Source organism: Drosophila innubila, assembly GCF_004354385.1.
Source record: "Drosophila innubila isolate TH190305 chromosome 3R unlocalized genomic scaffold, UK_Dinn_1.0 2_E_3R, whole genome shotgun sequence".
Classification (NCBI taxonomy): domain Eukaryota; kingdom Metazoa; phylum Arthropoda; class Insecta; order Diptera; family Drosophilidae; genus Drosophila; species Drosophila innubila.
The window spans coordinates 21,965,678-21,989,851 of record NW_022995380.1 but is presented as its reverse complement, the minus strand read 5'-3'; the positions used below and the strand labels follow the sequence as shown (position 1 = coordinate 21,989,851).

At 39.3% G+C, this 24,174-nt stretch overlaps 4 protein-coding genes across 6 annotated transcripts in view; 2 read left to right on the top strand and 2 right to left on the bottom strand.

Annotated features, from left to right (window-relative positions):
* The window catches only part of LOC117790713, a 58,811-nt gene that overhangs the window by 26,801 nt on the left and 7,836 nt on the right, over positions 1–24,174 (top strand). Inside the window, exons 2-10 of one of the 3 annotated variants that reach the window (XM_034630251.1) lie at positions 3,041–3,163; positions 10,383–10,553; positions 10,687–10,834; positions 12,403–12,530; positions 14,132–14,801; positions 15,712–15,815; positions 20,360–20,698; positions 23,749–23,804; positions 23,949–24,133. In XM_034630251.1, the coding sequence (XP_034486142.1) occupies positions 3,041–3,163; positions 10,383–10,553; positions 10,687–10,834; positions 12,403–12,530; positions 14,132–14,801; positions 15,712–15,815; positions 20,360–20,698; positions 23,749–23,804; positions 23,949–24,133 (1,924 nt within the window). The remainder of the gene's footprint in view (positions 1–3,040; positions 3,164–10,382; positions 10,554–10,686; positions 10,835–12,402; positions 12,531–14,131; positions 14,802–15,711; positions 15,816–20,359; positions 20,699–23,748; positions 23,805–23,948; positions 24,134–24,174) is intronic. The other 2 variants (XM_034630252.1, XM_034630253.1) reach the window with 2 other exon arrangements.
* LOC117790714 (serine/threonine-protein phosphatase 2A regulatory subunit B'' subunit gamma-like) lies at positions 946–2,576 on the bottom strand. The gene is made up of 3 exons (XM_034630254.1): positions 1,534–2,576; positions 1,211–1,428; positions 946–1,139 (listed from the first exon to the last, which is right to left on the bottom strand). The coding sequence occupies exons 1-3, from the start codon at positions 2,560–2,562 to the stop codon at positions 1,049–1,051; spliced, it is 1,338 nt and encodes a 445-aa protein (XP_034486145.1). The 5' UTR covers positions 2,563–2,576; the 3' UTR covers positions 946–1,048.
* On the bottom strand, positions 4,450–5,484 carry LOC117790717 (eukaryotic translation initiation factor 3 subunit G-2). Its single transcript, XM_034630256.1, has 2 exons — positions 5,422–5,484; positions 4,450–5,363 (listed from the first exon to the last, which is right to left on the bottom strand). Exon 2 carries the CDS (start codon positions 5,355–5,357, stop codon positions 4,575–4,577), a length of 783 nt encoding a protein of 260 aa, XP_034486147.1. The 5' UTR covers positions 5,358–5,363; positions 5,422–5,484; the 3' UTR covers positions 4,450–4,574.
* Positions 6,520–7,990, top strand: LOC117790716 (trimethyllysine dioxygenase, mitochondrial). The gene is made up of 2 exons (XM_034630255.1): positions 6,520–6,759; positions 6,817–7,990. The coding sequence occupies exons 1-2, from the start codon at positions 6,555–6,557 to the stop codon at positions 7,725–7,727; spliced, it is 1,116 nt and encodes a 371-aa protein (XP_034486146.1). The 5' UTR covers positions 6,520–6,554; the 3' UTR covers positions 7,728–7,990.

Here is a 24,174-nt window from a genome sequence, read left to right as displayed (position 1 = left end):
TTTGAAGGCATTTCTTTTGCTTTCCTTAGTGACCTTCCCCCCTCTCTCCACTTGCCTTCCGGCTTGCAATATGCAAACGGTCATTTCGTTAATGAGCGCGGGGAGAAGCACAAGAAGCAGCTGCAACAGCAGGAGAAGAAGGGAGAAGTTGCAGGAGAAGCAGCTACAACTTTTGCTGGGCATCCGCCGGATGGGCAGTGGCAAGTGAAGCGCCTGCCACGCTGGTCGCACATCCAACAGAGAGAGAGAGACATATATATATATATATATATATATATATAGAGAATGAAGAAGAGTGAGATGAGCACAGCAGCCAGCAAACTCAGCTCCAAAACAGACTGTCTATCTATCTGTCTGTCTGTCTGTCTGTCTGTCTGTCTGTCTGTCTGCTTGGCTGGCAGCCCGAATAACTTGGTTTATTTCAACGTAATGAAATGAAATTGAAATGAATGTTTTATAAACCGTTGCCGAGCTAGGAGTCGTCTCCACAACTGGCGACTCATAAAATGATTATAATCTCAGTGGTGGCAATGTTGGCAACCGCAGCATGTTGCCAACCGGAATTACTTGTAACTTAACTGAGAGCTATGAGAATTGCATGCAACAGCAGCAGCAGACACAACACAGCTACAAATGTCACAAAATTTCAAATTTAACTAAATTCCAAATTAACATAAATAATTGTTAACATTTTGCTGGCAATTTGGATAGTGCAAGCTAAAAACAATTTTAACAATTTAATGGCCACAAAATTGTATACAAATTAAATAGAAATCAATGCACAAACAATTTGAAATCATAGGTGAATAATTCTAGTGGATACTGTTTGGATACTTACACATGCATAAGTGCGTATCTCCTGTTTCCAGGAGCACCAGGACGTGAGTCGAGTCTTATGTACGTGTAAATATCCTGACGGTGTTTCTCTGCTCCGCTCTGCATCTCTGGGATTTTAATTAAATTGCGCTTAATGGTGTCGCGGCATTTACTCTGGTTGCTGCCACTGCCACTGCTGATGCTGCTGTTGTTGCTGTGTGGCATGCACCCATTAAATATTTTGCGGATTGTTGTTGTGGTTCTCGTAAGCCCAGAATTTATGAAATTCAATTAATATGGACACCACAGTCTCCCCCTGGCCGCTGCACAAACAAAGTGAAATGCGTTGAGCATTAAAATGACAATTACAAATAAAAAGTTGATAAACACAAACCAATTGTTCAGATCCTGCAAAGTTATTTTCCTTGGATCCTTTGGCTTGACCATGTCGAATATCTCATTGCTGATATCCTCGAAATTAACAGCTTCTTCGCTGAATGCCACCATTTGCTCCTGTATACCCTTGAAGAAATAGTGCAGTGTCTGCTCCGTCAGATACCCTGTGTGATGCACGTCCAGCATGCGAAACAAGTAGTGAAGTCCTTGAGGTGTCTGTACATATACGAAATGACAATTTTAATTTAGTCAGTGAACAAGCAACATAGTCATTCATATTAATATTAATTTTAGTTAAAATCTTGCAGCTTGACCTCTCACCTGTCGATTGTCCAGGGCAAGCACAAAGTCTAGAAACGATTTATAGTCCATTTCGCCATCGTAGGTATGACACTCTTCGAATACCCGATCCAAAAATACAGAACTGAGCGTGCCAGAGCCGTAGTAGACCAATTCCTGTTTACTCAATAGGCCATTGTGATCCTGGTCGAGACTCAGGTAGTTCTCATAGATGGCAAGCACAGCGGGCATTGAGAAGCAATTGGGAGGTGATGACTCCTCCGTTTCCGTTTCCGTATCTGTTTTCTTTGGCTCATGACGCAGTTCCATCAACTCGTTGATCATACCAGAGGCTAGAATATCTCGAATACGTATACGCCCCGTGCGCAAGCGATCAAGGAAAAAGAAAAACCTTTTAACTGCCGTGCAAACATAGAACTTCTGAAACGAGGGCTGCATACAATCACGGATCTGGCTCAATGTGGGCAGGAGGTCAACCAAATAGTTTTCCAAATCAAACTCCCTTAAATAACCCTGGCCAACCTCATCGTAGAAAGAGAGACCAATGCGACACTGTGTTAGCCACACTTTCCGGATCGTATAATTATAAATGGTGGCAACCTCCACAAAACCAAGATACGCAGAATCGCAAAGCAAATAGGCAAAAAGTCGAGCCGTGAGATATTTGCGGCACTTGTCGCCGACAATCGACTGCAGCTTACAATAGTCGTCGTAGCTGATGAGCTGCTGCTTCTTGGCTGTCGTCTCGGTGACATGTTCCTTCAACCTGTCCCACAGCTGATTGAGCTCCTCGCTGTCCAGCTGCTCCTCTGCCTGCTGCTGAAGGAACACCGAATGTGCCTCCTTTCGCAGCAAGTGCCGCAGTCTGTCCGCTGGCGGGGGAGGCACATAAAAGAATTGTGGTATGTGAGCATACGAAGGATGTTTCGTCTGAGAACGCTCTCGCAGCGGTGCCTTCTCATTAAAACTGGCCAGCTCCTCGGGGGAAATCTTCCGCGTGGAGACCTTTAGATTAGCGAATTCCTCAACAAATTCTGGATCCAATTCCATATGGTGATTTGAGTTGTTTACGTCGTACTCGAAACTTATTTACACAGTTTATTTCCTCGAGCTGATGTATCTTTTGTTCAGGGTATTTTATTGATATTTATTTCAAGGGTTCGTAGGTTAAAAAGAGTCAAGATCTGATTAATATATTTTGTGAAATTAGTAAATTAATTTATCAGAGTACAAAAGTATTTTTGAACCATTTTGCACATAATTTTGAAGTGGAGTCTTCTGTTAATTGATATTTTAATCTTACATATTTTTATTAATCATTATGATTTTTATATTATTTTTGTTTCAAGTATTGGCTCATTAAAATGAGCAAATTAAAAAAAATATTCAATTTACGTAAATGCTTTTCATCGAATCAATACTATTTTAATCTACAATATACCATAAAAACTTAATCATTTCTTCCCAATTTACAGAGTATTTATTTTTATATATTTTTAATGTAAGTTTTTACTTTATTTCTTTGCAGGTTCGACCATTAAGGGCGTGGTTGCAATTCTCAATTGCATTTTGGCCCGTCAATTATGCTTTGAGGATCCCTCATGCTCGGCAATACTGGAGATAATACCCCGCGTCTGCGGTCCCATACCTGGTAAGCGGAGTGAAAATGAATCAATGCGTTAACGCTTTTGTTAGCCAACTTTTTAGCAGTTTAGCCGTAATTTAGAATTCGCTACAGGGCACACACAGACGATTGTAACCGTGCTGTGCTTGGGGAACGCTTGCTCCATGTGTTCCGGGGACTTGAGGCCATTTGAGGATTAATTTTGTTTAGTTGCTGCTTTTGGCAGTTGTTTTATTTCGACTTGGTCAGAGAGCGTGTGTTGTGTGTGTTTTGTTAGCTTTGCCACAACTGTGTAATTATTTTAGCAATTTTTGTGTGCGCCTGCGTGCAATAAAACAGTAAATAACGTTCATATGCTTAAAGCGCAACAGCCAACAACAGCCACAAAATGCCATTTGAATATTCAAATGCCCCTGAGAACTGACCCACTCGGCTGGTCAAATGCTATTGTGGTTGCTCGCCTCGCTCAGCGGTGCCAATGTGCGTGCCACTCGAACCACTCTGAATGTACTCATGTATATGTGAACGTGTATACAATTATATCGCGTACATATAGTTTACCTAAAGCGGGTGGTGCTTGCAAAAAAAAAAATAATAATAAATAAATAAAAAAAATAAAAGAAAAACAAATTGTAAGCGGGTCGCCATCTCTTGCCCCGTGCCTGCCACCTCCGTGCCACCTCCTTGCCACCTAAGCCATTGTTGTCGCGTACAAAGGCGAACGAGCCAAAAGAAAAAGTTAATTTATAAATTATTCAGTAATTTGTTTTAGACTTTGCTTTCGTCGCCGTCTCCCCACTGCCAACCAACAGCGAGAACAACAACAATGTTTTAAGCTGCAGGTATAAATTTCTTATGTATGCTTCGCTTTGATCCGACCACCCCCCCTGCCCGCCCCTTTGGCCCCATCAGAACAAAAGCCAAAGCCAAACATCGAGGCATTCAAATGTGTATTTAAGTTCACTTTGCACCGCGCACTATTCCATCGGCAACATCATGAGTTCAAGTCTTCGGCTATCCAAGGGCTACATCACAGAGAGCTTGAGGTTAGACGGCTGGGGAAAGTGGCAAAAGAGACGAAGGGGCGGGAGGAGAGAAGGAGAGGAGAGACTTGTGTGTGCCCGTGCACAGGAATTTTCTTTTCCTCAATTTAATTATTAATGTTCAAGTCAGCCAATGTCTGCTGGTGTTTCGCCAGCTTTTTCTTTTCCATTTGCCTGTATCTGTGTCTGTATGTCTGTGTGTGTGTGTCTGTGCCTGTGTGTGTGTGTGTGTGGGAACTTCTTTATGTTGTCACATGTGAAAAGCTCACATTTAAAACAAGGCATTAACGGCTTTATTTCAACTTTTTAAATCTCTTCTTTGTAACATTTTAGTTGCTCCTTTTTTGCGTTTTTCACATTAAGATGAAGCACTTGGAGTGGGGGATTAACTGTATTTAGTTTTGTGGCTTTGACCATTCAACGCTTAGAATCAAATGATCATAGCCATGTCCATTGAGGATTTCAATGGCCTCAGCTGCGTCCTTGCGATACTTGAAGTGCACATAGGCAAATCCCTTGCATAAGCCAGAGTTTTTCTCCCTTGCCAAATACATCTTTGTATGGGGTCCAATCTTCTTGACCAACTCCTCAAGATCATCCTCAGTCATCGACTCGGACAAGTTGGAAATGCGCACAGCTGATGAGTCATCCCTCTCACGTCCCTTGCCGCTCTCCTTGAGGTAGGGTGGCACATACCTTCCCGGCTTGGCGGGTTCACTCACAGAGGTGGTTGCCACCGCAATCGCCTTGCTCTCCATGTCGAGGGAGGTGCCCTTGTAGGGACACTTGACGGACCAATGCTCCCCATTGCAGATGCGACACTTGGCCATTGGCTTGCCCGCCTCCAGCAGCGGATCCTGGGTCTGCTCAAAGTCCTTGGACCCTATGTAATTCATAAGGATCTCGTCAGCTACCTTTGTGGTGTATGAATTAGGCCCTGGTTTATCCTGCTTCGAGTCGCCGAACTTCACCCAATTACGACGCTTAGCCACGGCCCTCGAGACAACCTTCTTCTCAATCTTAAAGCTGCGCACAACTTTAATCTTCTTGCCCTCTTCGTTAAACTTGTACTCGGTGACATGTTTGTAGTCACCCTCCACATATTCCTTGGATGGCGGCAATCCATCCACATAGTCAGCTTCCACCTCATCGGCCCACGAAGTAATTGCAGGCTTCATTCTGTTCTGTAAAAGTTATGACTGATCAAGTTGAATACTTTTGAAATTTTTCCTACTCACTTACTCTTCAATTTATTCTCTATTCTATGAAAATTCTGAAGTAAGGTGTCTTTCCCAATGAACAGCTTGGAAATACTGCTTAGAATAATGGAATTTGTTTTGAGAACTATTATGAGAGCTGTTTGACTAGAAATTCATATTAAAATAAATTCGTTTTCTGGTACAATTTTTATATATATTATTTAAAAATGATTTTCTTTTCTTTCTATTTGCTTCATATTAAAAATGAACAATTAAAATGAAATTGACTTGTAAAGTCCATAAGTCGGACCATATTCAAACTTTCATAACTTTGTCAAAACTCAACCGATTTTAAAACGGAATGTCATTTTGCTTATGGTTTAGCCTCTCAATTCATTCTGCATTCCAATTTTAAGACTTTCGTAAAAAAAATATTGTCCCTGGGATCCCGGTTCTGTTTTCAATGCTAAGGGTCCCCCCTTTGATATTTTGAAAATTGAAAATTTTAAATCTCAAGTTTTCACTTTTAATCAACTCCTTATATCGTAACTAGTATAAAACCACACTTTAAATTTGGTTCTGACACATTTCATTTTCCTGTAAAAAATCATGTCAAATTGGACCAAAATTTTGACTTGTAAAGTTGTTAGGTCATGGGTTTGACCAACTTCAAACTTTCATAACTTTGTAAAAACTCAACCGATTTTCAAACGAAATGTCATTTTGCTCGTGGTTTGGCCTCTAAATTGACTCTGTATTTAAATTTAAATAGTTTGGTAAAAAAAAAATTATTGCCTTTTGGATCCCGAATTCGAATTCAATGCTAAAGGTCCCCCCTTTGAAATTTTGAAAAATTCTTCAAAAATTGTATATATTTGGTATTATTTTTAGCATTAATAACTTAAGAGTATGTCTAGCATTAGCTGTTTGATGTACATTCTTTTTATCAGCCACCAAGGCTGCAAATACTCTTAGAAATTGAAAGACTGTCTCTAAATAGTCTCTCTACTTGCTGATAAGCATAGCTAATGGAAACTTTGCTCTTGCTGATAAGAGCATAAGATTGTTTATGTGCAAAATCGGCTGATAATCGAGACTCACTGTCAGCTCACATTCAACCTCTGCTTCGGCTTAGTCGAGATTTCGTGCTCAGCTGTTAAACACATTAGTATTTGAATGTTGCATTTGGAGCATCCCAAGACGGGCAAAGGCCTGGAGATCAATGAGTTTTGGCTGCGGGATCATTGTCGCTGCGGGGAGTGTCTTAACACGGAGACAAATCAGAGACGTCTCGATCTCTTCGATTTGCCCTCGGATGTGAGGGCTTTGCAGCACAACTGGGAGAAGAGGGCAGAGGAAGAGGAGCAGCTGGTGGTGCTATGTAAGTAGGCATCTATTTGGGTAGACCCTCTGTTATCGAAGTTTTCATTTCAACAAGGGAGCGACGGTCATCGTTCGATTTACACCTCGAGCTTCATTTTCGACTCGCAGCTGGAGCAGCTGATAAGCCGCAGGTCAAAGTCCACAACGCTGACCACATGGAATCGCAGCATTGTACTACAGAACGAGAGACACTTGCGCTTCTCGCTGCCCCAATTGGTGGCAAGTGATGAGCAGGTCAAGTTGCTGATCGCAGCCCTGGTGCGTTACGGTATTATCTTCATCGATGACGTGGCCCCCACGCCCACAATGACTGAGCTGGCGCTGCGTCGCTGCTTTCCGCTGATGAAGACCTTCTTCGGCGAGATGTGGACATTCAGTGACAGGCAGGATCACGCGGACACGGCCTACACACAACTCTACCTGCGCTCCCACACGGACAACACGTATTTCAGTGATGCCGCCGGTCTACAGGCGCTGCACTGCATCGAGCACTCCGGGGATGCGGCTGGAGGAGAGAACTTCTTCGTGGACGGGCTGCATGTGGTGCACGAACTGAAACGCAGTTATCCAGCCGCCTATGAGCTGCTTTGTCGGGTGCCAGTTCCCGCCGAGTACATTGAGCAGGGCGAACATCATCGCCACACGGCGCCGATCATTCGCATCGATCCTCTGACTGGCGAGCTCCTTCAACTCCGCCTCAACATCTACGATCGTGCGGTGTTTGATACTCTGCCCCAGCAGCAGATGGCCGAGTTCTATGCCAGCCTGCGGCAACTGTTGCAGCTTGTGCGGGATGAGCAGCAGCAGTGGCAAGTGAAGCTGCAACCCGGCAGCATTGTGCTCTTCGACAACTGGCGAGTTCTCCATGGTCGACACGCTTATTCCGGACGTCGTACCATGTCCGGAGCATATGTACAACGTACTGACTTCCAGAGCAAGGCCCGCACTCTTGGCATCATTGAGTAGAAGTAATTCCAGTCCGTCAGTCAGTCAGTCAGTCAGTCAGTCTGTCAATTGGCAATTGCAAGTCTGTCATAAAAAATTACGATTACAATCAATGGACAACGTCTAATTCGTATCGGCAACAAAAACCAAACAAATATTGTTTCGCATTTGTTTTTATGGCAAACGTCTCATACGAGTACTCACAAATGTGTATATGTATGTGCCTTTGTGTGCGGATTAAACAAAATGGTGGCTGACGTACCCAAAAACAAACGTAAAACGCACTTTGAACTTTTTCATTTAAAAACTGAAATTACTTTTTTGGCTGTTGCTTTAGCAGAGCACGAACAGCAAAGACAGGGAAAGCAGCAGGCAGGAGCACATTAATGGCTCTCATATTGTCCTTTAGATGTCCTCAAAAATTATAATACACACACACACACACACGTGTAAGAAGAGAGAGCAAAACGAGACTTAAAGGCGGCCTGAATATTTATGATAATTGCATTTTATGCTGCGTTTCTGTTGGCTTTTCTTTCTCGCCGCCTTTATGCGAGCACATGTCCGCGCTGAATCCTTTAAAAGGATGCTGCACCTCCTGGCTCGCAATAAATATTTTGAATAGCTGTCTCGGCTGCTGTGGTGTCCGCAGGGCAGGACGTTCTTTTGCAATGCATACTTTTCGGCATGTTTCCCTTACGGCGACTCGAGAAGCAGCTGCTTGGGCAGCCCTGGTATTTTGTTCAGTTCGCTTTGTGCATTTGCCGATGGTTCAATGGAATCAACACGCATTCAGCTGCGCACAAGGCAAACAACCACATAACCACCCACCCAGATGACCAACGCCCAACCCACTTGCAGCCCTGTTTGATATGACAAAAAGGACATGTGTTTTCTGCTGCAAGTTGTAAAATATTTTATACACAAAGGCGCAAAAGAAGACAAAAGTTTACTTAATTTAATTAATTGCATGCTGAAGCTGTGCAAATAAAAGCTATAATATTTTATATATGCAAGTTCAAATAAGTTTACGGTTTTTCGTTTGATGGCAAACTAAATAAGTGCCATATAAATTTCAGCTATTGCACAAATTTATGGCAATAACAGAAGGCAATAAAATGCCAAAAACAAGAAAAGCAAATCACAAACTCAAATCGAATAAAATAAAGGCAAAAACACACACACACGTCGGCAAAATTGTTAGCAACAAAGAAATCATTGAACCAATTCAGCGACCAACTCAACAACCGGAAACGCGTTTCGAATAAAAACGAATTGAGGAGTTAACAGTAACAGTAAAAGTAAAAGGCAAAAACAAAGGCAAAGCCAGCAGAAAAAGTAGAGGCAAAGAAAAGAAAAAAAAAGTCGAACAGTCGAACAGTTACTGCAAATGGCGTCAGTTGATGATGGCGACGAAGCATAAAAACCACTTGACTTCTTTTATGGCCACACAGCAAGCGATGGCCAAATCAAACTGGCCACAACAACAAGATCAACAACAACAGCAAGTGCTTGGGGAAAATGCAGTCAGCTTAAGTGAAGGTGTGTGCTCACCTGCAACATCCACATCAACATCCACATCAACATCAACATCCACATCAACATCAACTGTTTAAGTGCCAATGACTTCTAATTGAGGGCACGATCCGAATGCTGCGTCCCACATCGCAGAGTGGCCAACAAATGTCGCCCAAGTGTCGGCCATGTCGTAAATATGATGAATGCCAGCAAAAAAATGTCACTTGTTGCGTAGTTCGAACACATTGTTGGTAGTAAATGAGGCGGGGAGGCAACTTTATGTTCGAGTAGCAAATAATCATGTCCGGACATCGTGTTTGGGTTTGAGCGGGAACAACGGGGCGTATGAGTGACATGAGCAATGGGCCATGGGCTCGTCCAGCTCACTTGCTGACCATTGACCATTGTGCCGGACGTAGCTTTGCTTTTTGGCGATTTTACGGCTTATGACGAGCCACAGTCAGTGTGTGAATGTGTGTATAGTGTGTGTGTGTGCTAAAGTGTTGCCGTAGTCGAGTTTATTAGTAGGGCTTATGTTTTATGGCCAAAAGGACAATGGATGGCCAACAGATGTTTGTTTGCCTTTTGTTTGTTTCGCCCTTATTCATTCGAACTCGGTGAGTGTGTGAATGACTGAGTGTTTGAGTGTATGAATGCATGATTGCATGAATGTGTGTGTGTGTGTGTGTGTGCAGCAGTAGTTGTCATATGCTCGAATAAGCTGTCATATATGAAACATAATTTATTATGTTATAAAATATTATCGGATCTCTCATAACGGCACAAATGGCCACATTGCCTGCTACGCTTCATTGGCCGCTTAAATCGACCATTTTGTTCGTAGACTCAATTATTCATATTGTTGCTGCTACAGTTTGAGTTCCAGTTATCATTGTTGCTGTTGATGTTGTTGTTGTTGTTGTTGTTTGTGTTATTGGTGTTATTATGACATGTTTTTGGTTTGTAGTTGTCTGTTCGGTATACGCTTGTCTGCCATTTATAACAGCTGTCAACTGGCAAACAACTTGGTAATCGATGTGAGCAGCGTTCGCCTTCCAACGCATTCAGAAATGTCAAAGTTTAAGCGTTGCTGCCATTTATAGATCATTAAATATAACGCACACTTTCACACTCTACTATTTTTCGTTGTCCTTGCAGTGTCCTGTAGCACAGTGACGGTTACTAAATGCCAGGCGGCATTAAGAACACTGCAGGCATTCCAATTCTTTCGGCCAACTTGCCTCTGCAAGGAACCCGGCATGGATCCCGATTGCAATCATTTTCGGGACTTCCTGTTCGATCATCCGTGTGGATTTGTGCTCAAAAAAGGTGAGTTACAAAATTGCAATTGCAAAAAGTATTGCTTATCTTTGACCGACTTGAAACTTGCAAAACTTTTTAATTGATTGTTTGACTTGACTTTGCTAACATGATATAATTATTCCACCATTTCCTACTGCAGCTGAAAAGGATCCTTATCCGATTGATGCCCTGCCCACGTGTAATCATGCACTGTCCGTTTGTCAGCAGGAACGCAAATGTCTGAAGCTCTTCGAGGATTTCAAGACGCACTGCAAAGTGCGCGACAATAAATGCAAAATGGAGAATAGGTGAGTGGATAGGCAACATAAACCTACAGACTTTTTATTAAATATACATACCCGTAAATACTTAATTGCGGTCAACGTCCGGCAATTTCCAACCCAGACCAATTTTAAAGCCTTAATTCTCTTTAGAACTCAACTTGTAGTCATTTATAATTCAGTTCTCATAATGAACAACATGCTCGCTCCACGTACCTCTCTTTCGCTCTCCCTCTCTCGAACTCTATCTCTTTCAGTTGCTGTCTTGCCTCAAGTTAAGCACAAAGACTGAGAATGGGCAAAACGCTAATTAGAACAACGGCTGAAGAGTGCAAACTGAAAATGGAGAGAAGGAAGAGATGGAGAAAAGCAGCCAACATTTAATTAAACACTTTGGCTTAATGAGAAAATTGATTTGGTTGCTGGCGATGCCACTGAATACTCGAGTGTGTATACTTATTGCCATCGAAAAGTTGCACGCGGCAACAGCAGCAGCAGCAGCAACATTTAATTTCGATATTCGATTTTATTGGCAAGACACGCACACACGCGCAACTTGGTGGCAAACTTCAGCTAACAGCAGCGAAATGAAATTTCCTGCGGGTTGACTTCTTTCTGCTTCCTGTAGCCTTCACATATCCTTATTGAAGCCACTTCCGCTCCCTAGTCCTCTGTCTACCGCCTAACGTCTGGCTCAATACCCTTGGATACAAACATTCTGAATGTTTTAATAACTCGAAATGACTTTTTGCGGCCGCCTCTGAACGTTCGGTCTTTTGGGCTGGCTTAAAGTTTCGGTGCCGCCGTCTAAAGTTTTCAGCACGCACAGCACAACATGGCAGCTGAAACCGGAAGGGGTTGACACTCCACTCCACCACTCAACCACTCCACCACCGCAGCACCACTCTAAACACTCACTGATATTGTGGCAGCCGGCACCTGTGCGATAAAATATTAATTGCACTGCCGTACGTATGCATTTTTGATGCAATTGCCAATTTTAAAGTTTTACTTTTGCATCGAACGGAAGTTGAGGGGTCGTGGGTCACGGGTGGGGTTCATTTTTCGATACGGTAGCTATGGGAGTGCTTTAACTAAATGCGAATTCAATTAGCTTTGTTGCGGTATTGGCGGTAAACTATGGTTTTCAAAATACAAGTTATAAAATATGAAATATATCTTGATTCACTTAAAAACATTTATTTGTCGATATAAAAAAGAATTGTAAAATAATAATTCAATTTTAAATTTAATTTAATAATCATAAAATAATTTCAATTTAAAATTTTTTATCATAAAAATAAAAAAAAAAAGGTAATTTTCTAAAACTAAAATTATAAATTGTAAATGTTTATTATGATTTTGTATGTGTCTTTTAAGCACATGTGATGTATTATATTTAAAAGATATTGAGCTACACATCGAGAATGTTTTTATATTACAAAAAAAAAAACACTTATGTTCTTTTTAATTTTTATTCCAAAAATTGAAATTAAATTTTACGTAATTTTTAGTATTTTTTTTTATTGAAAAATAACTGTTAAAATTAATTTGAAAAACCCCTGCATTAAACTGTGCCACTTGTGTATTTTTAGGGACGCCTGTCATGACTCATGGACTAATCTGCGATTATCTCCCATGTTCGGATGCATCTGTCCAAATAATCATATGAAAAAGCGCTGTGATCGTATATTTAATATTGTTAATCACAATCCGTGTGTGGGTAAGTTTTCAGTCAGCAACTGCAACTGCAACTGCAACAAAAAAAACAACAACAACTCCAACAAACTTCAACAACAATAACAACAACACAAAATCCTCAAAATAACGCGTAAAAAGTATTCATGACAAATTCGTCGTAAACCAAAGTAAACGTTTTGATTTATTGAAAGCCGTAAATTTAATTTTTTTCTTATATATGTATTCGTATGGTTAAAGAATCAAATAATATATTATATATCTCTGAGTATCTATATAATTATTTGATTTTGAGTTACTCTCCGTCACAAGTGAGTTTCCCTTCAGTTTGTCTATTTTTACTTATACTTTCATGTTCGATTTAGATATCAATTTTGTATTCTTATTGTTTCCTTTTTTGATACTTTGTGAACCGCTCAAAACTGAATCTAGCCTAACAATTTAAGTAACCAAAAAAAAAAACCTGAAACTAAAATCGCACGCTTTTGCATCAAAACAAAAATAAAAGTAATTTAAAAAGCTATCCAAATATTAGACATAAATGAAACCCACATTTGCGTGATATGCGATCAGTAAAATACTTATTAACAATATGCCTATATCAGTAAATGAATATATGGAAATACGTACTCGTATTAGCAATGCTCAGTAATATCGTAAATATCACGTATACGTATACATACTTCTATGTAATTCCAAGCTGCCGTGTTAACTGTCACTGCTCTCTCTCTCTCTCTATCTATATAAATATCTCTCTCTATCTCTATACCTCTCGCTCTATCTATCACTATTAAAGTATCAAAAAATCATATAATATACTTAAATTACCAGTAAGCGTTACCCGAATTTCCTCACCAAACTGCCAGTCCATTGAACTTGATATGTCACTCGCTATAACTGATTCTGTTATTGTGCTTTAAATAGATTGATACTCGTATTGATATTGATATATATTAATGATATTGATTGACTGATTGCACCCAAAATCATAAACACCTCTAGAACTATCAACTAATGCTGTTTAATGCCGCTAACCGTAACTCTAATCTTTAGTTTTAAACCGTAACTGTTGCTGTACTTACTAAATCTCGCTATCTATCTCTCTCTCTCTCGCAAACTGTATACTTATAACTCTGTAAATGTTAATTTCACAAATTAGGGCAGGCTTAGAGGGGTTACTTTCATAGGTTCCACAGATTTTTCTATACTCTGCTCAGTTTCAATGCTTTTCCACGCTAAACCTAAAAATTTGTATCATTTCACATTTTCAACATTCACCTGAATCTGAATCTTTACCTGACCGTCAGTCTCAACCTCAATCCCGAGACTCAAGCTTAACTCAATTTAGGTTAATTTCGACACACATTTAGTTGGCGCTGTTGGGCAACAAACCACACCACGATAGCCACTTTAACCACTGTAACCACACCCCCTCCCCCTTCAGCACCCGCACCATCGTATTAAATGCACCCTAGGCACAAATAGCACTAATTAAATACTCGAACGCACACTCACACGATACTCACACCACCTGATACACATATATATGCACCACTTTGGCACTAAACTGTTATTGCACCCCTCGCATGCCTGTGCCCCTTGCCCCACGTTTTTGCCTCTTTGCAGATAGACTCATATTTTTCCCCAACGGTTTGCCCAAGCTGAAGCCAAAGCCAAAGCCGAAAACGAAGTCAAAATCAACGCAAAAACAGAGACAGAAACAGAAGCAGAAGCAACAACAGAAACATGGACAGCGCATTGGCCACGCCCACAATGGCACCGAACTACTGTCCAACAACATCGAGTACCAATACCATGACGAGCCAAACAATGAGCACAGTCACACAAACGCTGAAGAGGATGAGGATGAAGCGGACGATGAGGAAAACGCGAATGAGGACTCGGATGATGATGATAATGATGATGACTATGATGATCGCATACGCGCTGAAATTTATTCAAACTACCCGCATTATCTGCACCCGCCCTCGTGGGGCATCAACAATCCATTGGTGCTCGCCTCGCACAGTCCCCACACCTCCGAGGACGACGATGTGGTCGTCGAGGTGCCCACCACGACAACGCGTCATGGCCACAAGAAGCAGCCGCTGCAGCCGCTGCAGCCGCACATGGATGCTGTGGACGATGTTGTGGTGGTTGTCGATGCAGGTCCAGGGTCGCATCAACACTCGCATCACACACACACCTACTATGCACATGGCACGGAACCGTCGACAACCCTTGGATCAGCGTCAACGGCAACGACAACATCCACATCCACATCGAATCTCCCAAAGTATGTCTGTCTGACTGTCGCTGTAAGACTCGGCCAGGCCGAGCTTAAGTTGGCAGCCTTAAAGTCCGCAACTTTCAGCATTCAAAAGTTTTATCCTCATATGATTACGGCTGAATTCTCGTTTGTCCCACTCTCTTCATTAACTGAACCAAAAACTATTTTAACCACAGCAGCGGATGCAGCTGAAAACTTCATGCAGAAAAGCTTTTAAAATAATTGATTCACTTGGGTATACCACAATTTCCGGTTAACAGCCAGCTAATGAATAGGCACAAACACAAACAAAAACACAAACTGCATTTGCCTTTGGCTCCCTGAACACTTGCCGGAGCATTTAAATACTTAATCTGTGTCTAATGCATGCCATCTTAATAAATATTCAAATGAGTCATAGAATGAACACATGAGTACTCACAAGCTGGCAGTTAAGCGGTTTTCAGGGTCAGTCATTCATTCGTCCGTTATCCTACTCCAATTACAAGTCCTGTCCGTAAAATCCCCGTGAGGCAGGTGAAATTAATTAATAATGCCAGCAGCATTGTCATTGTCATTTTGCATCGGAAGTGAAAAGTCAACGGCAGTCAACCAGAGATAACTAATTCTCGACGGTTCATCAACTTCTGACCAGGCCAACAGATAAGCAGAGAGTCTGGGTAAATGTTGGTAATACTTTAAGCCGATTTGTGCTGGTATTAACTCATTTAATATTTGAATAAACATTAAACTGGCTTCATGCTAAATAATATTATAACAACAACGATGCACTTGCACCTGAACTTTCACTTGCACTCCTCGATTAAGAATATTCAATACTCTCCGTCATCACCTTTACTCATATCACGCCAATTAGTTTTGATTGTACTATGCACTTAAGTAATTTTGCAATTTCCAAAATGAACATTTCATTTAGCACTGGCACAAAATTGCACAAAACAAATGCACATCATGTCGATTTAGTCGCCGGAAGTGATATAACCCACCGCAACTACTCTGGTAGCATCATGGAGGAGAGAGGTAAGTGAATTTCCTTAATAAACTATCTTTTACTCTGCACCTAAATGCACTTAAGCTAAGCTACAAGAATCTGATAGGAGTCAATTTATTGTGTTTTCAAATTATTGGAAATAAGTGAGGGGCTCATTTATTACATTAATAAAAGGAAGTATTTTAATTTCTATAAATATAATATAAAATAGGGTGTATTGAATTTATAAAAACGTATGCTAATGACAGCAAAAGATACTTTCAATCAAATAAATCCATGTGAAATGCCTAGAGTCATAAAAATGAATACAATTATTTATTTCAATTTTTGTTTTTTTTTTTAACTCACAAGTTACTATTAAATTTGATTGATCAAATAAAAATCTTAAAATGACCATTAAGAGTGATTATGTTTTCCTAATTTCACTTGTCACTTTCTGTCATGAAATTTAATTAAAATATGATAATAAAGCTTAAAGCTAAACAAAATATATATTGTTTTTTATTATTTTATTTTATTAAAAAATAGTTTCGGCGTACATATAATATAAAGATTTAAATATTTCAGTGTTAATTAAAATATAAACAAATATTATTTTGATTTAATTACAATTGTGGCAATATATAAATAACTATTATTTCAATAGTTATTGATTTTGATTTTTAAATTTAGACTAAAGTTATTGTTAAAATGTTGAGTGTCAAAAACATAATATGTACGAGTTGTTTTATAACATTCTAATTGAATTAGTGTGTTTTCATGAACTTTCAACAGCTTTAATTAAAGTTTAATATTAATGCGAATACTCTGTCAGTTAAATGTGCACTCGATATAATTCAGCATAACTGATACTGAAGGTAATAAATAGCACAACTTTGGCTTGTGGGTTTCTGATTTCTATAGAAGTTAAGGCGAAGGGAGTATGGAGTGCTGGGATGGGGAAAGCAAGCGTAGGGAAGGAAAGGGGGTAGCACATTAGACAATCTGAGCACATTGCACATTGGAGCACTGCACCAAAGGCACTCACTCACAGTATCGTCTCGCTCTCAGCACAGTTGCACATTCACACACACACACACACTCACACACACACATATCCTTTCATGGCACCATTTAGACAAACAAGCTGCAGACGAGCAATGAACAACCGAAGCGGCAAATGGCGGCCAGTATCCTGATCCTGCAACCTAGTAACGCTCTTGCCACAGCAACTGCAACTGCCACTGCAACTGCCTGTTGTATGCCACGCCGTTTGTTTACCGCTTGCTGTCTTGTTCTTGGCATTTGCAATAGCTATTGGAGCATAGTTATGGCTATCTGCCATTACAATCACTTGCAGTTAAAGTAATGCACACACACACATTATTACTTGGAATACACACAAGTGCCATAAATAAGCATTTTGTTTGTGCTTTTGGTGTTTGCCCCAGCGCCAAATAAGAACCCCCAAAAAGTTAACTAAGTGCAATATCCGATATGAACTCTGCACTCTCCACTCTCCAGTTTACACTCTACAACCTACACTGTACACTGTACACTGTACACTGTACTTGGTGGCTTTTCGTTTGGCATCTATTATGTGTATTATATTCAGTTGCTGCTTATTTACAACACTCTCATTCACACACACACACACACACATAGACAGAAGATGCATTGATGCGCATTTATCTATATCTGAGTCTCGTTCCCTGCATGTCGCATAATGTTAATACGCATCGATTGGCCCTCGCAGTGTTTGGCATTTTGATTGTTACGCATTTTGTGCATTTCACTCGTATTTATTGCCATTGTCATTGGTCATCCATCATCATCAACATTATCATCATCATCATTATCATCATCATCAGCTTGATCATCATGATCATCATCGATGAGCTGACCCTTTTGTTGTTGCATGCAATGCGGCATTCTGTTCTGTTGGCCATCTGCTGACAAGGGTTATAAATTTAGTGCTGCTTGCATTGTGCTCTACACTCAGTTACTTCATTTGCCAGTGCAGCTGTGGGACACACACACACACACACACACACATACACATGCAGCTATTGTGAATGAATGCAAATATTGGCAAATATTTATGCATGTCACATGCAATGCGAAAGCATCGCCTCATAGAAATTTATATGCACTCGACTTGTTTGCGTTTATTCACATGAGAACGACAACAGCAATAACAAATTGTAATCACACATTGTTGCAAGACATCAAACAATAACAACAACAACAGCAAGAACAACAACAGCAATAGTTACTAACTGATTCTGGTAATTAATGAGAACTAAAATTAAAACCCAAAACGAAACTAGATGAAAATAAAACGAAGCATTTATGTGGCTTGTAATTAAGATTTAATTGTTATGTTTACTGATTTAAATTTTGAATAGTTTCAATAGCTGCATTGCAATTTTTAATTTATACAACCAAAACAAATAAACAAAATAGAAAAACAAAACAAAGTAAATCACATAATGCTAAGCGCACAATTTGAAAATTTAATTAAGCACAAGTGAAAACAATTAAAGCGATTAAAGCAACAACAACAGCGACACACTCATAACTAAAAGTATGTGCATAGCTATTCGGCATGGTGTAGTCTTGCGTGGAATAAATATTTTCATAATGCTGCACAATTTACATTGTTGCAACACTCCGTCCCGTTCATTCAACAAGCCCTGATGTTTATCCTGCTCGTCTGTGTGTGTGTGTGAGATACAAATTAGGGGCATGACCAAATGTTTCACACCCTCACACACACACACACACACACACACGTACAGTAGACACGCACTGAGCTTGCTTCTATTTGAAATTACAGCACATTCTGAAATTTATTTCAGTTGTTTATGAGTTTCGACAACAATTTCGCGCCATTTTGTAAATGATTGCGAGTGTATATACATATGTTGCTATCAGTGGACAATTCACATTTGTGCAACAACCATCATAGACATAAATCGCCTTGAATTGCGCCACTGCTTAATGAAATAATCAAATGAATGGCATTCGTTCTAAGCAATAAATGTGCAATAGACTGCATTACATTATATATATGTATGTATATATACGTGCCATGGCATGCTTACATTTATCAGAGGGCGTACACTGCGTATACGCAACAATTGCATGACGTTGAATCAGATTGATCCACTTGACGACAACTGCTTACATGGGCGATAACACTTAACAAACTGCGCTAATCTCATTTCCAGCTGATTCCCTTTCTCCCCATCCTTCCACCCACTAAGAATTCCGTTACAGATAACGCCATTTTGCTGGGCTGCCAAGCAGTTTGTTTCGCAAATATTTGCGCTCGACAAAATAAGCGGCAAACATAAATACGAATCGCAGTCAGTGAGACGCACAAGTCTGTCGTCTTTTTGCAAATCCCTGCCGTTTAGCGCCACGCATTGACCGCCTGCCACCCCACAGCTTAAGCATCCCTGCATCCTTTGAGCAGGAGCAGGACTCAAATGAAGCGCGCTTTGGCGTGCGCCTGGTGAGATAAGCAAATGCTGCTGTGCTTGCAAAACGTCTCCATTGAAACGTTTGCCATTTGAAAGCTCTAACAGCGCATGACATCTCACACATACACCTACACCTTGAGTGTGCGTGTGTGTGCGTGTGTGTGCGTGTGTATGCGTATGTCTTGGATCTGCCAATGACATTGATAGCGGAAACAGCACCCCGCAAGGGCAATTGATCCGTGACGAACCGCACAATAAGCAATTGGCAAAATCGAGCTGAAAATCGGTTGAGTCATGCCATTAATACCCCAATGACACTTGCTTCAAGTTGCTTTTATTAAAATTGAACACACAGTGTGAAAATAAATGCACAAAAGTAGCTTTAAGAATTTAAACGCTCTTGTAAATTTATTGCAATGAGCTTTTAGCATATTAAATCTAATCAAACGCTTAAAATTATGTCACTATTTGATGGTATTATTTTATCACATATTATATTCCTATCACAAATATATGAGAATCACTTTAATAATATTGATTTTTTTAATCACATAATATAAATATGTATTTATGTATATGAATGTTTAAATTTGACCCGTGTCATTCACTCGCACAAATGTTTTTCTCGTCGCACAAGAAATGCACAGTTTTCTTGAAGTTTCCACGTAAATTTCAAGCTCTCTTTCATTTTCTTCAAACACGTTACATTTTGGTTTTTATGGTTCAATCAATCTTTGTTTTAGTTTGTTTTAGGATCTTGAAGAGTCCATGCACTGCAATGGACACACATAAAAACCTTTACAATTTTTTTGTTTTAAATAAAAAAAAAAAAGAAACGCCAAGAAATTAAATAAAATAAAAATAGCAAAAAAATAATTGCAAATTATGCATATTGATTGGATGCCCAAAACGTTGCTGTGTTTCAATTCACTGCTGTGTAGCTTCTACAACAACTACAGAAACAACAATTACTACAAAAATATGTACAACAACAATTACTCGTATCTACAACAACAATAACAACAACAACAAAATAAGTAAATGCCAATTGTACAACTACAACAACAATTCTACCCTCTCTCTTCTTGCTACTTATAAAATTCCAGTAAGAATATTGGGCATGGACGAGAAATTGCATCAGAGAATCTTCGATGATAATTTGGCGCTTATTGATACGCCATTAATATCGACGGGCGGCGGGGCGAACAGCTATAATTATCCGGGCTCGGTGTCCAACTCGTTGCACGGTGTGCTCAGCTATCCGTTCAATATAAGCGGCTTCCATCAGCGCCACATGGCGGCGGGCGCATCGGCAGCCGCCGGAAATGAGTCGCCATTCGATATCGTTGATACGGGCTACGGCTACGCCAATGGCAACAGCAATGGCAACAGCAATGGCAATGGCAATGGCAACGGAAACGGAAATGCCGGTGTTTACTACCAAAGTATGTGTACATGTATTAGCATGAGCGTAATCAATAAATAAATGACCACAAATCTAGGCAAACCCAACAAAAACAGAAAGAAAACAAAAGCAATCAAATAATCAAAACAGAATCAGAAAATACAGAATAAACAGCAGCAAAAAATAATATTATCTGCAATAATTAATTCATAGGCAAAACTGTTTGTTGTGTTTTTTTATACATCACCCGACAGGTAGAGTTTTGTAATTATTTTGATAACGAATTCCTTTATTTTAATTATCATATTTTTGACGTTTTGCGCGTGTTGTGTCGTCCCCTGTAACTAACACACCCCGTTGCAGGTAAAATTTTAAGTACCATACTTTAACTGTTAAATTCTTTTATATATCATGTTAACAAAAACAAACCAAAAAAAAAAACAATAAAAAGAGACAGGCGCGCTCCGAGCTCGTCTTGGCTTTGTGCATTATTTTTGGCATTTGCTAAACTTTTATAAATATCAAACAGTAACAACAAAACTGCCTATATACTCGTATATACATACATACCTTTATATACTCTTATAAATATTATTATTAAAATCAATTATTACTTTACTTTACCATGAACTGCCTATATATATATATATTTTAAGTTCAATTTTTTTCCGTATGTAGCTTGCCACTTGTTTTTAAAATGTTTTGGAAATTTTCTAAAATTTTTAACAAAATACAACAACAATTAATAAGATTGCTTCAAGTTCGTTAAGAGATTTTCTTACAATGAATTTTGTTTTGTCATTTTGTTTATTAAATAAAATCTACTAAAAAAAGAGCCAGCAGTGTATAAATTTTTAATATATATATTTAAATCAAAATTGTACATTCTCTTGACTAATTTAAATGAGAAGTCCGTAAACACTAAAAACAAAATTCATAAAAAAAAAAAAACAAAACCTAAAAGCTGAAAAATAATTTTTGTTACATTTAATTCTAGCACATTTTTTATAACAAATTTTTCGATGCACCCGTTTTTTGAAACAAGAACAATAACAATTACAGTTACAGTTACAATCACAACTAATTTAACTAATAAGTACAACAACATGCGTTACAAATATTTCATTTTAAACTCAACAATTTTGTTACAATGCAAATTTTTTACCATACGTTTCATATGTTGCGTGTTCAACTTAAATAACAACAAATACAACACGACGAACAAAAACTTCATAAATTCATACAAATCAATTAAAAATCGTATGAAATTACATAAATCAGATAGATTTAAACAGTTTCATTTACAAAAATATAAGCAAAGAATTATCAAAGACAAAAAATCTCATTCTATACAAAATACAGATAAGCTCGTTACTCATTTTTGATATTTTGAAAACCGAATTCGACTCACTGGTGCCCAAAATTAAATGGTTTTCAGATAATTTATATTTTGCTTCTTGGTTTTTTCTTTTTCATTTTGCATCGCAGCTGCCCAAATTTGATTTGTGCTTCTTCGTTTTCATTTCTGTATTTGTTGGGTTTTTTTTTTTAATTATATTTTTTTTTTGTTCTCTTCGCTTTGCGTGCATTGACAGATATTTCGTCTTGATTTGAATTCCACTCAAAAGTACACAAAGACAACAGTTAATTATATGTTTATTAGCCAGAAGAAAGTCCATACAGTCAGTTCTCATTTAAAACACATTTCCATTGACTCATGTATTCGAGGTTTAAAGTGTGCTTAATCAGAGATACACATACATACTCGTACACAATTACCGATAACACGGAAAAGATTACTCGATTCGTTAGTAATCGCTGCTCCTGGCGAATCCCTATAATTATTATAATAATAATTTAATGAGTAGGTCGTTGTCTTGAAGGCCGACACAACTATTGAAATATAATATTGAAATACTTTTATAATATTAATATTGCGTATTACTTTAGTAATTAGTTGTGTTTGATCAGACCCCCGCCCCCGCCCCCGGCAGCCCCGCTGCACCTGTAGCCCTGCTGCTCACCAAAACAGTCTGCGCTCCTTCCTGCTCCCTCCTACGTTTCAAAGTTGAAGTATAAATTGATTAACCCATTCAACGCCACATCAAAATAAGTATAGATGTATATGCTTTTAATTTCGTTATTTATTTATTTCGGTTCACATTATTCGATAATTTATGGGTGGATCTGCGCCGGGTCGGATTGGGTCGGGTCAGGTCCGGTCGGATTGGGTTGGGTTGGGGTTGGGGTTGGGTTTAGGGTTGGGTCGTAATGCACTTAACCTGAAAATGAGTAGAACATCCAACAACAAGTTGGTTAATTAAAATGTAATCGATAAATGGCACCAGCTGTTGCCCCCCAACATGTTGCGAAATATTCCTCCTCCATTCCTCTCCAGCTCATCATCATCCTCTTGAAAAACATTTTTAATTAGGATTATTTGCCATCTATTTCATGAATTAATAGAGCTCTAAATAACGCCAGAATTCATAAATGTTGTCAGATGCTCGATTTAAACATTTGAAATCCTCGCATCAAATACGCACGTTAATATCTTAATTAGTTAGTAATTAATGCAATAGTATTGAAAAAAAAACTGAATATGTCTTTCAATAGAAATAACAAAAAGCAATATTAATTAATAATATGCCGCTAAATAAATGCGAATATTTGAGCCAATTGACATAAAACCTATAATAGCAACAATTGACAGTTGAATAAAACATTTTAATTAGTTGGAATAACTCAAATTGGAATTTATATAATTATAAGTACGAGTACTCATTCTATCACCATCCCATCTACTCGTTCATGTTGGTGGATGCAGTCTGAGTAGCTTTGTCAAGCGCATAAAATAAAAATTACTAACTAATAAAAGTGTTCGCATAGCATGCATATGTATAAGATGATAACTAATGGAAATCTTTACACGTTTTTCTACACTCATTGCGGATTTCAATTGTGGCAAACGATGTTGAATACTCTGGCGAATACTCGTACTCGTACTCGTTTCTCATTTTGGGCTTTTGCAAATTCAACTTGAACTCGACAAACTCAAATGCAATGCTCACTTGGGCACGTCTGCTGCAGGTGGTCAGGATGTCGAAGTTGACCTCTCAACGGAAATAATCAAGCAACACTTTCAGGTAAGTTGCGGCACGAGTGGGCGTGTCCCAGCCTCCGTCCCAGCTCTGTCCTCAGAGGATAGACAATGCACTGAATATGTTGCAGCGCCTTTTTCATTTTGTATACAACACAATGCAAATGCATTTCCTCTATGCCCCCGACAGAGTACCTGCCACACAGCATTGGATAGCTGCCGAGATGATCCAGTCTGTGCATCCTCACTGCAACCAATGCTGACGCATTGCGAGCTGCATCGTTGCAATCGCAATGCGTGCATGACATCATTGCAGTCCTTTTACAAAGGACCGCATGAGGACTTGAGCCTGGACATTGCCTTTTGTCTATGCAAGTAAGTATCAGCAGCAGCAGCAGCTTCTCTCCAACGGAATA